The sequence below is a fragment of the Xiphophorus couchianus genome, chromosome 19 (genome assembly GCF_001444195.1).
Source record: "Xiphophorus couchianus chromosome 19, X_couchianus-1.0, whole genome shotgun sequence".
Lineage (NCBI taxonomy): Eukaryota > Metazoa > Chordata > Actinopteri > Cyprinodontiformes > Poeciliidae > Xiphophorus > Xiphophorus couchianus.
In genome coordinates this window covers 11,365,999-11,384,440 of record NC_040246.1, presented here as the reverse complement: position 1 = coordinate 11,384,440, position 18,442 = coordinate 11,365,999, and the positions used below count along the sequence as shown (strand labels likewise).

At 38.0% G+C, this 18,442-nt stretch overlaps 1 protein-coding gene across 2 annotated transcripts in view; it reads right to left on the bottom strand.

Annotated features, from left to right (window-relative positions):
* trappc12 (trafficking protein particle complex subunit 12) overlaps positions 1 to 18,442 on the bottom strand; it is a 30,044-nt gene that overhangs the window by 5,716 nt on the left and 5,886 nt on the right. For both annotated transcript variants that reach the window (XM_028000225.1, XM_028000226.1), the window contains exons 4-7: positions 6,089 to 6,202; positions 5,580 to 5,718; positions 2,634 to 2,746; positions 808 to 880 (exon numbers count right to left, since the gene is read on the bottom strand). In XM_028000225.1, coding sequence (XP_027856026.1) covers positions 808 to 880; positions 2,634 to 2,746; positions 5,580 to 5,718; positions 6,089 to 6,202 — 439 coding nt within the window. The remainder of the gene's footprint in view (positions 1 to 807; positions 881 to 2,633; positions 2,747 to 5,579; positions 5,719 to 6,088; positions 6,203 to 18,442) is intronic.

Genomic DNA, 18,442 nt, shown 5'->3' with positions numbered 1-18,442 from the left:
GTTTTCTGAAAAGCCTCCACACTCTTCGCTCCTCCGTCCCTTTCATTACAACCAGCTGTAGCACCTGGGTTATTTTAAGGCGAGGTGCTGAGGAAGACACTGCGGCACATTTCCTCTTTGTCTGCTGTGGGAAGAGCCTGTTACTATTCATCACTGTGTTTGTGGGAGACGGAGCTGAGGGAAGAGCTAATCACTCAGTGGGGTTCTGATGTGTGAAGGCAAGGCCCTGCGTTATCGACTGTCTGTGTGGGTAGGAGAGAAAGAGGACACAGCCATTACGCTGCTTTTGTTAGGAGAAGCCGGCTGAACCGAGGCGCCCTCACGGATACAGTCATACATGAGTCACCCAGCTAATTTTCCAGTATTTAGCTCAGCTGAAGCTATCGGTGGGCACATTTTCGAACTGATAAACAGATGCTGAAGAAGTATTTAGAAGCTACATGGCCCCGATTCTAGGTCAGATTCAAGTTGCGTGGAGGTGGATCTGGGTAAATTTCCCTCGCACACTCCAGTGCAGATGTGAGTGGATTGGCAGGATTGATCCGTATTGATCCAAATGGCATGAAGAGCTGTAGAGAACATTTAACATTCAGTGAGAGCAGCGGAGTTGTGAGGGGCTAAACACTTTTACTGCATAGGTGTGTGCTTGAGACTGGGTGGTTGTATGTGTGGCTGAGGTATGCTGCAGTCCTGCGCCAGGTGTGCATCTGGATTAACTGTTCAGGCCCGTGACCTGACTTTCCTCCCACGATGCGATGCAGTCTGGGAACGCAGCCAGGTCGGATTCTCTGCGGTGTGTTTGCTTACCTTGCCTGTTCTCCTGTGCTAGGGTGATCATGCTGCCATCCTCTGCCAAGCCTTTCTCCAGGTTTTCCAGTATCTGTGCAGGCAGGGGATTTAAATTAGTGCCTGCATTTTAAATAGAACAATCATGTTAACAAATAAAATGAGTTCTCAGATTATATTTAGGCTTTTTTTTTTTAAGTCAGGGTTTCTGCAAGTCTCAACAAATAATAATAATAAAAAAACTTTTCAACACCATTACTGTTTAAATTTAATTTTCAACAATAATTGTAAAGAATAAGCTACAAACCAAATCAAATAACTTTGAGCTGAGTTGAACTTTTACACCGTTATAACCTAACTTTTACACCTTCTATCATTCAGCTTACTTCATAACAATTACTGACAACAGGTTTAAGTCAAATACGGAAATCTTCATTTCAAGCCAAATCTTGTTTAATACATACTTTTAAACAAAATAATGCATTTACATTTCAACTGCTAAAACATTAAAAAAGTGTCTTTGAGTAGCAGAAACTTTATCATAACAAGAAAAGCAATATTAAAATTAAGGTTTAACTAAATATAGTCTAAAAAAATGTAACACACACATATTTTATTTTATAATACTCATTCAATGCCACACTTACTCGTACCCCCTAATAATTCATGTAAAATAAATTACATCGATATTGATATTTTCAGTTCATCAGTGTCTTGGCCGATTTCTCCCTATTTTTATTTTCTGGACAAAAAACTAATTTTATCTGGCTGTAAGTTCAGTTTTTAAGACTTTTTCATTTCTCTACCTGGGGTGGCCAAAAACATAATTTTTCTACATATATATATATATATATATATATATATATATATATATATATATATATATATAAATGTATATATTTTGAGGTGTACATTTATTAGTTCAAAAACTTTTAGTATAATATTTAATACAGTTAATGCCACTTTATTATTTTCTTTGGAAAATTTTTGAGGTCAGTTTTTAATATCTACTATTTCTATGTAACTTCTTTGTATATAAATCCAGTGAACATATCCATTCTATATTTAAGAAAGATATGTGGTTGTATAGCATCAGCTAAGTAGCTAAAAAGAAATTTCAGTTAATTAAAGCTGAAGTTATTTTTTAAGATTTTCATCTTCCAAAAGTTAAATAATTTAAGTAATTCTAATTAAATTAAAGTACCTTTTCTGTCCAAATCCTACTCTGTCAGAACATTTACGTAGCCAGGTTTAGGACCAAGATTCTTTAAGGCATAATTATTTTTTATTATTATTTTCAAATTCCAGTGTTAAATAGTTTTTAATGCTCATTAATGTTATGCTAACTTAAAACTTCATTATTATTAAAATATTAAGTCTGCTATTGGTAAACACAATCTTTGAGAAAATGGAATAATCTTAAAATCTTTAAGAAAATCTCATGTTCATTTTAGAATTTCCAACAGCTTAGAGGCTTATTTAACCACTCAGAAATGTTATACAATTATGCTACTTTTATAAATGTTTGAATGAATGTCAATAAGCAAAATAGAAACTTGAAATCCATAAATGATTGTGTCAGATACTAAATTGTTTTTTTTTTTGCAGAAATGAATCTTTCTTGCTTTTGCAAGAAAAAAAAGTTTTTATATACATCATGTTTCTTATTTCTGTACTTGTTCAGACCTAAAATACATATTTTTCAAGACACAGTGCATTCCAGATTAATTAAAATATCAACATTTTAGGGAAGTTTAGGGACTTCGAAAATTGTTAGGAGACTAAAAACTTCATCTTGAGGCTGTGTGTTTGTGTGTGTGTGGGCGTGTGCGTGTGCGTTCACTAACAGCAAGGCAGACAGTTTTGAGGTTGTGCAGGCGGTCCAGAGCCTCCTGGGGTTTGGATAGGTACTGGGGAAGCTCGGCGTGCAGCAGCCGCATGGAGAAAGGCACCATTGAGCCTGGATGAAAAACAACAACAACAAAAAAGGGTGGAGATGGGTGGAGGGAAGACAGGAACGGGAGGGAGAGAATGTGTGAGGAAGAGGGGACAATATGGAACGGGGTGGGATGGGAACGAAGCAGGAGAGTGGAGACAGAAAGATGAGAATATAAAGCCATCCACCCACACACAGACTGTACACAGCCCTGGAGGCAGGAACCTACAGATGGCACCGAGCTACGTATGGCTGCTTATTAAAGCCTCTCATCTCTCCATCTCTGTGTGCCGCACAGCTCCATCACTCATCTGCCTGCCTCATCCCTCTGCCTGCCTCTACATCATTCACACTCTTACACACACACACACAATGCAGACAGACAGACACACACACCCCTGAGCAAAAGCCTGTGTTCAGGTGAGTCCCCAGGCTTTGATCAGGGTCTCTTTGATACTGTCATCTGATCTGAAACTCTGCGAGCTACTCCATCTTTGGCTGCTGCTTCTGCCAGTGTGTATCTCAATTTCTATCTATATTCTCTATCCGCTGGTGTTCGCCATCTAAAAATGGAGGCCATGATACACTCTTGTTTTCCCCCATAACACATACCGTCTGCGATTCTGTCCTGTTTTACACAGTTTTATCTTCTGAAGTGATTCATTACTCAGTCTTTTTGGGCTCTTGTAGTTGGAATTAGATTAAAATTTCATTTTTACTTCTCGGCCAGAACTTTTGTTAGCTAGAATTTGGTGTTTTTTGAAAGTTTCTTTGGCAGTATGGATAGTTATTTCATTAAAATAAAATAATCTAGGCATGCTTCTTTTGTGAATGAATAGCTGCTGTAACTAGGACATGTCTTAACTCTGTAGTCCTCATAACACCAGGGATCCTGTCTTTTCAACATTTACAAGCAGGTCACTGTGGTTGTTGCTTATTATGTGCTTGCCAGTTCTTTACAATGCTAAAGAAACAGGTTGGCAGACTCTCCCATCAACCTTCTTTACTGATACCATATTACTGCGTTGGAAAAAGCTCTAGTTTTAGTCTCAGTCACACAGCTTTCTATGGAGGCTAGATACTAAGGATCAGAAACATTTTCATTGCGATTCTGTACAATGACAATAGAGTCTGATTCTGATGGTTAGGTTGACAGAAAGACAACAGATTACAAACTTTTCTATAAAAATAATTTTGGTCCTTTAGATTCTTTAGCATTTTGTACTTATGGAGTCTTCTCATTCTAGGCTTTAGAGGACACAAAAAAGAACATGGAAAATTTCATACCAACCATATGTCAACAATTCCCATGTGAAAGGCAGAAAGACAGCAGAAAAGCAATAGAATGATGATGTGAAGTTTTGGTAATATTTTTCTTTAGTGCCACGTCACAGTGTCATCTACTGTTAAAATTCTGTTCATTCAATTTCTGAGGGCAATGAATGTTAACAAAAACACAACACCAAGGCAAAAAAAAGCCTCTTCTTAGAAACTTTAGCAGGCCAAAGATAATTTTGTCTCTGCTTGCTGGTTTTAACATATCTGAAAAAAAACCAAAACATTTTACACAAAATCCATTTGGGTGAGTCAAAATAAATGGTAATGATCTATTTCAAAGAACTAAGATTTTTTATATTTGTGATAAAAGCATAAAGCTTTGAGTAAACCAAGGGAGCAGAACTTTGAGGAGTAAAAAATATCTGAGTATGTTGGGAACAACATGAAACTGCTACTGCGGATGTTACCTATTAGGCTTTTGCTAGTTTATTTAAGAGTGGTTGTTGATCACATCAACCTTGTTGACTGACTAAGGCCTTTTCTCTGCCTACATCTCCCAAAATGCAAGATGTTTAATGTTTCATTAAACATTGGCGATTAATGAAATTCTACATCCTATTGGACATATTTTCTGTTAAAATTGATCACAAGTCTATTGCGACAGATATCGTTATTGTTTTATTGCCCACCCCTACCTAAGCGCTTCCACTGAAAGAGTGAAGTTACCACTGTCTCCAAGTTTTCACTTTATAAACAAAATAATAACAAACAAACATCGACTTTTTGTTTTATTTGAGTGCTGGGTCGATCTCAATCCTTTAGAAGAGAGATACATGGGGCAGTCATGACTTAAGGCATACACAGAATGTGATCGCGGGTAATAGATATTCGATGCAAGAGCCGGAGTAAAGACATGTTCGAATTCTGATGCCAGGCAACAACTCACGCCAGTTTGTCTCTGAACACCTAGTAGGGCATAAAGCGTTTAATATTGAGCAATGGAAAGTCAATCGGTGCTCTCTTTAGAAGGCTGTGCAGTGAATCTTCAAATGTTGTGTATGTGCAGCTGTGTCTCTGCTGCTGCCTTCACTGTGGTAGCCCGAGGGGCGAAGCAGATCCAAAGTAATGGGAATACATTAGAGAGCAATTCATGCAGAGGAAAAAAGAGGAAAAACAAAACCAAAGAACTGCTGGAGACAAGTAGAGCTGTTGGAGCTTCTCAATGATACAGTCTAATATCAAGCTTGTGGCAGAACTTTTCTTTGAATATTTAATAGGACAGTGGTGGTGTGCTTGCGTTTCCAAAGAACTTGGTTAAAATGCAGAATCTTCTTTGAGAGCATGCTTTCAGTTTTTCAGAGCTCTTATTTAAAATACTATTAAACTTCAAGTTCTCTGTAAGCAATTTTCATGGAAAAGCTTTTGGACAAATAAAATAGAAAAGTAATTTTGAAGAAAAAAAAAATCATGGTTGTTCGGCTGAGGAGCACTTAACTTTGAGCATCTGACCTGTGTGGTCAAAACTAAAAGTACTGTAGAATGTTAATGCCAGAAAATAATGTGGTGAATATGCTCGTACCTCTCCTCCCAGGGTAAACAGTTGGATAGTACTCATAGTACAGATCTGGTTGGTCGAGGTTGCCAAAGGGTTCAATCTCCAGTTCAGCATTTTGGAAAAGGTTCAACTTGGTGAGAAGGGACAGCCGCACAAACCAGAGCTGGAGCATAAAACAAACAAATTTATCAAACTAATGTGATTTAATAGATAAAACAACTCTTTTTTTATCAACCTAAAGCAATGTTTTTATCTTTTCATTTGAGATCAATTATTATACACTTCATTCTGAGCAGTGCCACTTAAACGTTATCTGTAATAAAATGCAATTCAACCTTTGCAGATGTATATCAGAAGAAGAAATCTAACATTAACAGTACTAATGCTAAATACTAAATGGGTTTTATTTGCTGCTAAAGACTAATTCGATTGCAGTGACTTAGAACATTTTTCCTATCATTTCTGCAACCAAGAGAAACACAGCAATCGATGGGTACAAACAGAGGAATGGATGAATGAAAAGAAGTCACTACCTGCAGTGAGTCAGTGGTGTGAGAGGTTGGCTGGCCGGCCTTTCCGTATCCCTGACCGTGAGCTGTCAACAACCGTCCTGTCAGATCCACGGCAGCCCGCCAGTTCTTAGTGCTCTGCGGGGAAGAAGAGTCGCAACATGTCAGGGGGACGCCACACTGATTGACTGACTCTGCTATGAATCATGCATTTTGTCTGAAGCAACATTTCTGCTTTCCTCTAATGACAGTTCTGTAGTTCAATAATTCTGCATTGCAATCTGATCTTTTTTAAGGCTCTTTCTCTCATTCACACATGAATTTTTAAAGTTCTAGAAATATGAATGCAGAATGAAAAACTTCAATCCTTGTTTCTACTGCTTATTTGTTATGGAAAAGACCAACAGGAGCTCCAGAGCTTTTAGATGTTGAAATCTAAAAGATGTTGAAATAGAGGAAAAGATCTCCTATGCAAGGAGTAGAGATGAGAAACAAACTGAACTTTTAGCTCAAAGTTATCCTGGAGGTTTTTTTTTTAGCTAAGGCTAATTATATACCTGACAATTGGAGGTTTATCACAATATGTGGATTTGTGTCTGTATAAATAAACAAAATCAAGTTGATCGTATTAAAGAAAGAGCAAAAACAGCAAAATGAATCCAATTTTAATCTAAAAAGAGGCAAAAGTGGAGCTCAATTCTTAGTTTTTTTTCTTGAAAATGGATTTGGCTAATTTAATGTTTTACCCCTTTGGTCTAGTCAGTAGTCAAAAAATACATTTATCATATGGTGGTTTTAAGAAAAGGTGTCTAATCAATCAGATATTCAGAAATAAAAAAAAAGAAGGAAACACTGAAGGAAGGAAAAAAGCAAGTGTATAATGTAGGAGGGATAAAGCATTTACTTTGGGGTGAGAAATAAAGCCTGGATAGCCACTTTTTTCCAAAAGTCTTCTTTTCATTTCCACACTTATATTTTTGTTTCTCAAAAAATATTACTATAACTCCATGAACTTGGAGTTCTTATATATTTATATTCGCATATAAGTTTATTTGGTGATCTCATTCCAGCTCAAAACTGCTGTTTCTTTGTGTCTAGGTAATATAAGGTGAAAATTAATTACAAAGCTTAAAATATCCTAAATTGTATCTTGTAATGAAGATGGTAATCATGGTACTAATAAAAATGTAAGTAAACCCCAATTTTATTTACACTCCAAAGATCACTTCCAAAGATAACCCAAAGTACCTGGGTTACTTTCAGACACTTGGCGTGAAATTTTAATTTCATTATTCCACACCAAGAATAATTAAATAAGGCAAACTGAAAAATTAGCATCAAACTAATATTCAAAGTTCAATTTATTTTTTTGTGGAACGGATGCAGCAAGCTACAGAGGAGCGCAGCAGTATTATAAATTTCTTTCTATTTTTTTGTTGCACCTAGAGCAGATCATCACAATAACCACACGTGCTGATAGGAATAGACTTATTTCTGAAACTCACAGGAATTCGCTGATTTTGAGGATGTACTCGTTTAGATATATGCAAACGTCAATGATAATATCACTACATCTAAGCCTGAAATATAGAAAACACAGCAAATTAAACAAAGGCTGCGTTTTCATGTATGCCGATGTACAAGACATACGAGCGCACTAAAACCCAGAGAAGGAGTGAATATGCATACAAACACACACAGACCCAGATATTAGCAGCATCTGCTTCCACAGGAGGTGGTACAATAGAGAGAAGAGGAAAGAGGAGGCGGAGGTGTGAGAGTCACCCCACCCCATCAGCACACATGACAAGGTCGGCTTGCCGATTGGGTCCTAAGTGCCGCGCCATTCATCACAGCCAGAGAGCTAATTAGGAGACAGCGAAATAGAGGGGGTAACTTTCTTTCTAGTCATCTTTATCGCAAAACTCATCAGCGTTCTCTTTGTCCCTCTCTGTTGTAGATGCTCTCTTTCAACTTCATCCTTTCTTCCTTTCTTTTTTCATGTTTCTCCTACATTTGTTTTCCCTCCATCTTCCCACTTCCTCTCCCTTTCATCACGGTCTAATTTTTCCCTCCCTCTTCCTCCTGCTGTCATTTCCTCGTGCTTCGCTCTTTCCTCGTCCCGCCCTCCTCCACTCAGTTCTCCTGCCCTGCGCCAGTAGCTGCACTGCCTCTGAATCTTCATTAGGGGGGGAAATGAAGCTGAAAACGAGGAGGCAGCATGGATGGCCAAAAGCAGCTGCACTCACTCACACACAAGCACATCCTACTACAGTACACCGCTGCCCTGCCACAGGGCATAAAAACAAGACAGGTGTGCAAGCGTTTGTCTCTAAGTGTCTTCGTGAGGCTGGGATTTAGGCTGATTGTTGTGCGATAGCTGCATTCCTCAACATACACACACAGACGCACAGTGGAGACGGGACAGAAAGGGATAAAGGGCTTCAGAGGTGCACGAATGGGATGTGGATGAAAGAAATCTGGCCGACATTAATAGAGGAACAATAAAGGCTTTAAAGCTGGCTACAGGAGGGAAACAAGCAAAACTATAAAAATTGAAACAGGATCTCAGAGTCTAGAGACAGTGGCCAGCGGAGCAGACAGCAAAATGTGGAGGAGACAGTTTATGCAAAGCGGATAGTCAAAAAAAGAAAAAAAAAAGTGCCAAAGCCTCAATAAGTGAACTTCAGCTCAGTCCTTATGCAACGATGCAGCATCACACCCTTGCATAACTCAGTGCTCTGATATTATCTTACACCACCCTGTAATTTTAGGTCTTGAACCAAACCAAACATTAGAGCCGAAAAAGGAGGTGGTGATTTGAGAAGCAAGCTAACGGCCTGCATTGTTCGAGTGGCAAGGTGACAGGGTCAGGACTCCGCTGAAGATGTAATGTGAGCGCCCTTCGAGTGGGATAATAACAGACATCTGAGGCTCACTGTGATTTAAATTTGAGCAGACCGAGGTCTGACCTCACTGATGAAAAGAAACTATGCGAACAATCATAGGCGGGACTGTATCCAGATGCTAATCTAACATTTAGAACATAAAGGGTCTTTGCTCATGCTGCCAGTATTCATTACAATGTCAGATATAACATGTTTTATCTTTTCAATTTCTCAAGGCCAATTTGGTCGGCTAGCCTTATTCTACCTGCCTGACATAGCCCGCTTTATCTTTGAGGTCAGACTCACTGAAACTCAGCCAGAGAGCAGGGTTTAAGCCACACTGACTTTCTCTATTAGCACACAAGTTGTCTTTATTGATTATAGAAGATTGTCCAATCTGAGAAATAATTTGTGCAACACTAAGAATAAAATTAAAAGAACAAATCTAGATAAAGTTATGAAGAAAAAAATATATAGGGAGTACTTTTATTTCCTGAGATTGTGCATTTTCTTGTTTTGCTGCCGACTAAAGGATGAATGAGGTCCATTAGTCTGTGAACCTGCTGCTGCAGGCCTTATGAGGAGCAGTTCTAAGCTGCAGTATTTTTGTTATATATTTCCAATTTAATCTTTGTTTAGCCAACTGAAGAAAAAGAAACCATTATGGGTCTTTACAAACAGTAGCATATATTTTAGAAACATTTAAGACGCCCCCCACTGCTCTCATGCAATCTGAATAAGTTAGGCTGCCCAATATGTTACAAATACATTGACAACATGAGTATGCGAAACATTCATATTGTAAAACACTGTTGCCTAAGACCTTCCAAGTTTTATGAACATATATAGTACATGCTAATGTAATGCTTAGCCAGTCAGAGTCTCATGGCAACCGATGCTCACCCTGGAGACAGATGAGATTACCTAAAACGCTAAAGGTCAAAATTTGAAGGATGCAAAGATGAGAAAGAGTGAAAAGGAGAATAAGAGGTACAGATCATATCGTATCAGATATCATCACAATGTTTACCAATATTATCGCTATCAGAAGATTTCCTGATGCTATGCAGCCCCATGAAAATGAGGGGGGAAAAATATGAGCTACTGTCCAGGTGAATTTGTACATTTTTAAAGGATTCCAGGTACAGCTTTAAACGACCTTACAAACTGAGCAAAATGTAGTTTGTAAGGTAATTTAAACAAAATTCCTTCAGGTAATAATCATCTACAAAACATGATTAGCAGCAATAAAGTTGCAGCTGTCAACAGGCAACGCAAACAAGCTGGTAGTTAGATAAGGAATTTGGGTTATGCAAAAATGCAATGATGAGTAGCAAACAAGAATTGGAAACACATTGTGTTACCCCATGTTTATGCATGGGGTATTTATAACAGACTCTGTAACTAGAGAGTGGCAGATGACTGATAACATCACACACAGAAAGACTGCATTAAATACTAGAAGAGTGAATGAAGGTGGACAAAAATTATAGCAAGAAACTGCCTTTAGTGTCAAAAAGATGGTTCAAACATATTTTTATTACGTAAAAAGAACAAAGAGCCATCTGTAGAGGTATTGAAGTTCTGATAATCAGTATTTTTTTTCTCAGAAATGTAACCAATATTATTCATATTTATAGAAAATAATGCTGTGCCAAGGACTGAGCCCTACGGAACACCCCTAAAAGTGTAAATAATACAGCAACAGAAAATGATCCAGCTTCAATTGAACAAATCCTGAATGTGATATCCCTCCATTCACAACACTGTCAGATGTCAGGCAAATAGATGTAAACAAGACTCCAACAGTGTCCTAAGCAAAAATATAGACTGATACAAAGTGTTCTCAAATGTTCTGCCTTCTGAATAGAGCAGTATAGTTTATGAAAATACCATCCTGATAGTTTGTTAAACTCTGATCCTTACAGGTGAAATATACATTGTAGTACTTATGGTAATATACATTTACCTTTGAAGTGGAAAATCTCCAAAAACCCTGTAGGATAGTTAAGAAATCTCAGAAGCAGACATGACCGTCTGTTGACTAAATTTCATTTGAAACAAAAAATAACAAAGAAGAAAGAATTCCTTGTCCCATCACTTCCCTCTTTGTTTTGACCTTTGTGAATCAAAGGCTTGAATAATTTCAATTAACACAAAATCAGTGGTGGGATAAAAAAAATCTAAGCAATAGACTGATGGTGATTAATAATTTAGCACAGCTTAAATGACTTAGCAATAATTTATAATCAGCTCCACCCCAAAAGAAATAAGGAGGCATTACCATGGTGATTTATTGCCAGTCTTATCAAATAAGAAGCTCAATATGTGTGTTGGGATTCTTTTTGTCATGTCTCAGACAGTGCAGGAAAGTTACATTTTTCATCTTGTTTTAATGGCTCCTATATGTTTGCATTAGTTTAAAACACTACAAAGATGAAGGACATGAAGAAAGGCTATTAAGGAATTGAAAAGTAGCATAGCTACTTAAAATATTTTGCAGAGTAAATGCGTTCAGTATGTTTAAAGCTACACATAACAAGCCAATTAGTAATTAACAAGTCTGACTAAAAGTGGTTCACCCAAACTCTGACACACACCCATGCAAATGTATGCAATAAAAATGTGCACAGATAATGTCCTTCACTCCCTCAGACACACAAACACACATAATTAGTTTCTTTGCCAGTTAAAAGGGGTGATGCTTCTTAATTGTGTTGAAGATCGGAAGTTCAGTGTGTCTATCCTTTGGTGAGTTTGAAAAAAACCTCTGCATAACAAAGCCTGATGAACAAACGAACGCCCACTTGCTCTCTCTCACAAGACCAGGGGCCTCCAGGTGAATCAAACTTAAAAGGGCTTCCTCACACCAGCCTTGGTTAACAGAGGGAGCTCCAGTGCTACTTCAATTAAGCTTCTGCATTTTGGATTACACTGAGGCTGTAGGAAAATATAGTAATATCCTAAAAGTGTATGCCAGTCATTGGCTAGCTCCACTTTGATGCCTCTGTTGTTGGCCTGCGGACACTTGAACCAGGGGACAGATATTGCCCCCCAGCTGAGGGACGGTTACTGTGCTGATATGCAGTTCACAAAGCAGTCGTTTTGTCTCCCACAGGCAATCACTCTGACTCTTCAAACAATATCACAGAGAGATGGTGAGACACAAGGCAACATAAAACACCACGTTCATACACTATACTTGCACATAGCTTGCAAGAAAACTCACAATAATACTCCCCAAGTTGGCTCAACACTGCTTCATGTTGTAAGTGAGGTTCCTCTGGGTAACATCAACCACTGATTGAGTTGTGGGCAACTGGATAAAGCCTGACGGTTTGCTTGTCAACAGTAACGGCATTTCTTATTCCCCTCAGAGAGTGCTATGGAGGACAGCTTTCAGAGCTGTGTGCCCACCCTGATCTGCAATCAACGCTCCCAAAGTAGGCAAGTCTTTATTCGTAGCGCACAACACAGAGGTGAAGATGGTAGTTGACATGGAAACTAAAACTGAAAATCTAGTGAGAGAAAGTTATTTATAACTGTTGAACCTTTTCTTTTGTTTTACATTTTTATCACATTAAGGCTTCAGACTTCAATAAATTTCAAAGTATTCTACATAATCAACCAAAACACAGTAAATTACTCTCAACTGAAAAATCACCAAAAATGTATTATTTATGATGAAAAAGCATACATAAATTAAACAAAATTCTGTTCATGAACCCTTTGGAGTATATCCAAGGGTACTCCAAAGGGTTGTGAAGATAACTATACATTTTATTTTACCTTTGCAGATGGATATTTACAAATGAACTTAATCTAATCAGGCAAAGCTTGAGTTGTTATAAATAGCAGAATGTTTAAGAACTTCATCATTTAAATGTATATAATAACTATGCACAACTTTATTTCAAATAAAATCCACATAAATTATGGATATGAATGAGGTATGTTTATAACATAAAAAGTATAGAAAATGTTAGGAGGTAGCAATAATTTTCCATGAGGTGCATCATTAGAAATTCAATGAACCTACTTTAAGAATCCTTCAAAATGAGCAAAAAAACCTACATAATTTCATTTATACTAGGATTTGCTTAAATGTTATGATTTCTGTCAACATTTTGTAACATGTAATTTTAAGATGTACACAAAGCCTACTTGATAAAAGGATGCAAATATTATAAGGTATAAACCATAAGAATGTTAAGAATGTTGTACAACTTGAAACACAATCTAATCATTATTAAATTAGAGTTGTTGGTTTGATCATACACTACCTAAAAAGTAAGGACACTTCCACAAGTTAGTGCACTAGCCTGAGATAAAAAAAAATAGCTTAAATTCTTATTTTACAAAAGACTGATTTAAATGTGCAACCTTGCTTCGCAAGGCAGTACACTAAAATGAGTAATAAAAATAGCTGAAATGAAGCCTAGGCGCAAATTCAAACTGGAAGACTCTTTTATCCCCACCGGGACCCGTTAATTGAAGCGACCAGCCCACAATCGTCGACCTATCAACGCCGGACCAAACCACGTCACGTCCAATCATCGACCAAGTCCCAGCTGATAAGGACCTTCATTCATGGCGTCCTTCGCTCTCCAGCCGAGCTCAACCCACCACCACCCCTTCTCCTCCATTCGCCCGGTCCTGAGGCCCGCACCCTTCTTCAACCTCCACCACCAGTGCCGGGCCCTGGGGGATGACGTTCCTAACAGCATCGGGGATGCTCATCTGAAGCCTATCGCTAACGCTGCGATAACCGTTATCCCCAGCCGGGGCCCGAGCGCCAAAGACTTTAAATTCTGTTTGTCAATAAACTCTTCTAATTGTCTTCTCATCTCCGTCTGAGTCTCTCCAGATTGAAATGTGCAACTACATACAGAACAGACGTGATTTGTGGTGGTATGATGCAAATGCATCATAATAATAAATAACTATCATCGTTCTTTATTCTATTAAAACGGGCCATTTATCACCATATTGAAATCAGTGTGAGGAAGATGTTAAAATACAGCAATAGGCCGACTTAAAATTTTGCACCATATTATTGAGGCTGCAGACTTCTCTGTCAGTCATCTCAACCAATGTATTATTGTGCAGTAGTCTGTGCCAGGGGGACTAAATGTGAAGCACTGGCTGTAAGTCCCATACACCGGCATACTGGCAGTGACATACCGCCATAAAGTGTCATATTCTACTTCAACATTTCCTAAACCATTTCTGTCTGTGTCACTCCTGAGATGTCAGAAGGCACTATGTTGGTAAGCAACAGGGTGAAGTTTACCTGCACTTTGCAACAAGGATCATATGGCCACAGTCACTGTACATAGTGCAAGGTGAGAACAACTTCTGCTAAGGTTTAAACATGCCCTTCAGCGCAACAAAAGCTGACAGTGCGTTTCTCAGACCCCAGTCTGTGAGAGTAACTAGTGGTGGAAATGACAGCTATGTAGAAAGGTTATGATAATGACAAGTAAAGGTTAGGGCAATGATATCAAAGTGCAATGTAGCAGCTGGGTCGTTGGAGTCATTATGAGGAGGCTGTCTGAACGAGCCGAGGTGGGTCTCTTTCTCTCTCTCTCTTCTTGCACACGCAATGACACACACAAACATACATGCTGGCCTCCGGCCCAGACGGAGTCAAACTGTGGGAGGAAGGAGAGGTTAGATTCTCTGGCGGGCAGTAAAGAAGAAAGAAGGAGAGAGACAAAGACGTAGGAGAAAGAGGGGATGAGAAAGAGAAGAGGTGGGTGATTGCTAATGAAGGGGACAGATGAGGCCAGCCCTGGGTGGTGCTGAGCCAGAGACAAGCTCACTGCTGACCACGCCACAGTTGAGACAAGAGAGGAGACTGAGGTCACTGGAAGACAAAGACAGAAGGCTAGAGAAGCAGTCCCGAATTATGCATAGATTATCCAGTGTCATCAACAGCTATAGTTCTTTTAAGGACCAAATAAACATGCACTTAAGAGTTCTTTTTTTTAAAATCACTTACTGGTCAGAGAGTTAGATAATTTTGCTTATATAAACTATGCTTAATGATTTCTTATAGACATTAAACAATTGAGTGCATAGTTTTGTAATCACAGTTCTTCTAATATCTGAATTATACATTAAGGACCAAATGTATAACAGGGTTCCAACAAAATGCTTCATGCAAAAGTTCTTTAAGTTTCCTGATTCAGTTTTTTAAACCTCACTACAGACTCCACTGTGAAGACTGACTACAAATTAAAGATATATATTTCTACAGTGGGCAAAGTGTGCAATTGAATGCAAGGGAAGAAAGATGGAAGGAAGGAATGAAACAAAGAAAGACGGTAGGAAGCTAGGAAAAAATGGAGACAGGGCACAAAGGAAAGAAACAAGAGAAGAAGGAAGGTTAATAACAAAGGAAGAGAAGAAGTACAGTACAGGTACAAGAAATGAAGAAAATAAAAAAAGAAGAATTAAAGGATGGAAAAGTGGAGGACAAATGAAACAAAGAAGACATGAGAAGAAAAAAGAACAAACGAAAGAGAGGAAATGAAAAAGAACAAAGGAAAAGGTTGAAAGGAAGAAGTACAGAAAGGGGGTGTAGGACACAAGGAAGGTCAGAAGGAAATAGGTAGGGCACAAGGAAAGATGTATGGAAGGAGATCATGAAATACACAAAGAAGGAAGGAAAGATGGAAATACATATCTTTGCTTCCTTTTAATAAGGAAGAAAACACAAAAAACAAATAGAGCAATAGCAAGAAGGCAGATAGAGATGGAAGGGAGGTAGAACACAAGAAAGGAAAGAAGAATACTAGGAATGGAGGTGGGACAAATGGAAGGAAGGACACAAGGAAATAAGGATGGAAACAAGGAGGGACAGAAAAACAGAAGAAGTGTGTCGAAGGAAGGAAGGAAAAAGCAGAGAAATGAAAGAATGAGGAACTGAAAAAAAACAGAAAGGAAGAAGGCAGAGAACAGGGAAAGGATTGGAGGACAGAGAGGGTTTATGACCTAAAGAAGGAGAGTAGGACATAAGGAAGAAGGACATGAGAAAGAAAAAGGAAGGAAGGAAACAAGACTGTAAGAAGAAGGGTCACAAAGAAAGCAAGCAAGTAAGAAAGAAATTCTTTAAAACATCTCCAGTAGTGATATTTTTAAGCTTTTTTTTAGTCCAAAGGAAGTTATTTTTTCTTTAAGCAGGTGCATCAAAGACATCTCATCAGATCTGTAAAGTAGTGGTAAAGTTTTTCTCCAGTGTAAATTTTATCTGCAAGAAAACTGACTGTGTCTATGAAATCAGGCCTCTACATTTATTCAAAGAAGAGAAAATTGACTATTCTTTACAGTTGTTTTTTTATATTTGGCTGTTTTTAGGACATTTTTGTGTATGCTATAAACGTGTGAGTTCATGTATGAATAAAGGGAGCATTGATGGTGCCATAGGGTGCAGTCACTCCAAGGCTCTGCAGCATGACTCATTCCGCCAGCTCATAGTGGGGCTCTGCAACGAACGCACATGAAAGCAGCCCTATTAAAGGAGCACTAATGTCACCCGAGCAAAATGCCATAAACTAAGGAGGATCACAGCTGACAGCAAACATCACATAATGTATAATGTCATGAAGCAAATACAGGTCAGACACAGGAATGTGGATGTCCAATCAGACATCTGAAGAGCAGGTAGAAGGTACAAGAAGGGGTGTTTCTGCACTATATGACTGATTGGACGTCTTGACCCATAATCTGCTTTTAACGGCCAGCAGCATTCTGACATGTTCATTTCCCTGTCTGCATATGAGTAATGGAGTGTGTGGGTGCATGTTCTGCTTGCTTGTGCACATCCTCTCATATTCTCATTTTTAACCTTCCCTCCCAGCTCTTTGAGATACATCACCTTCGGCAGCTTTGATCTACGAGCTTGTTTGATCTCAGAAGTTTAGAAATTTCATAATTTATTAGCAAGTAAATCAGTAGAATTCAAAAAGAGAAGGCAGGAAACGGAGAAGAGGCTGTCTGATCCATACATCGGTAAAAGTGATTTTGATTAGAGGATCAACAACGAAACTATGTATATGTGTTTTATACAGACCCTTTTCCTGTGCATTTCAAAAAATATATGTCAGTAAAAGCCATGGGTGCATGATCAGCTTACAAAATGAGGGAGATAAGCAGGGAAGATAGGGAAGATAAATAATTGCACAAAATCACGTTAATCAAATGCTTTCAAGTTACGTTCAACAGTCAAAGTGGTAAGTATGCACAACTCTAGAGTGAAAAAAGTTAGAGTAGATCAGTGCATGATGCTGAAGAATCTAAAAAAAAAAGAAAAAAAATGGAACACCAGCATTCCATGGTGTTTCCAAGTTGTTGTTTTTTATTTGGGCAAAATGGATGAAATTTGGCTACATGCCACAGTCAGCTTGTTACAGATTCAAAACCAATGTATATATATATATATATATATAGAGAGAGAGAGAGAGACCAGAAAACATCTAAACCAATCAGAAGCAGATTGGGCAATCAGCCCAAAAAGGAAAGTGACAATCAACAAAAGCACACTTTTTGAGGTTCAACAGTTTACAATTTAAAAACAGCAAGCAGTTGCTAACCTGACAACTCAGCAACAAAACATTATGCTTTCATTAGGATATGGCAATATTTCTCAAACAGACGTTTCATAGAGAGCCTTGAATTAGTTGTAGCTTAGTCAGCAATAATTTCAAAACAGTGAAAGATCTCAGCAATTCGGTCCCATGATATCATCTGGACTGGAGGCTCTTTCCCCTCTGGAGCTCCTCCATTCAGCTCATTAACACCTACCATACAATTGATGTCTTAGCATAATCCTAATGCCACAAAAATGACTTATTAAAAACAATATAAATTTTACAGAGTAAAACTAATCAACATCAAATATCTGGACTTTATTTTTTCTATGGGCATCAGCCATAGAAACTTTTCAAACAGTCACTTTGACTCATAATTAATTTAATAACTTTTAAACTTTCAAAGTTTCAAGCTCATTTTCTCAGTTATTTCTGTGGCTTTTACTAATACTAACAATTCTACTGAAAACATAGAATTCCCTTGTTTTTAGAAAACAGAATTCTCTCCAGAATACTGCTGTTTTATTAATGTGTAGAGCTTAGTGGGTAAATAAGGGTAAAAAGCCTGCCACAAAGCAATGCCGAATCAAATTAGTAGCCTAAAACACAACACAATTTAGATTTGATGTTCAAAGGTAAAGTTAGACTAAAACTGTGAAAGAAATGTTTCAAACTAGGAGTCAATTATTAGCTAGCAGCTAATAGCAGCCATAGTTCAACACCAACAGATTCAATTTAAAAACTGAGTAGTATAAAGTAGTTGAGAAGAATTTTCACTAATGTATTTTCAATTTTTATAAACATTTTAAAAACACTACTTTTTCATCTATGCAGGCTGCAAAGTATCATTAAATCATACATTAGATGTTAAACCTGACAAAACAAGTTGTGACAAC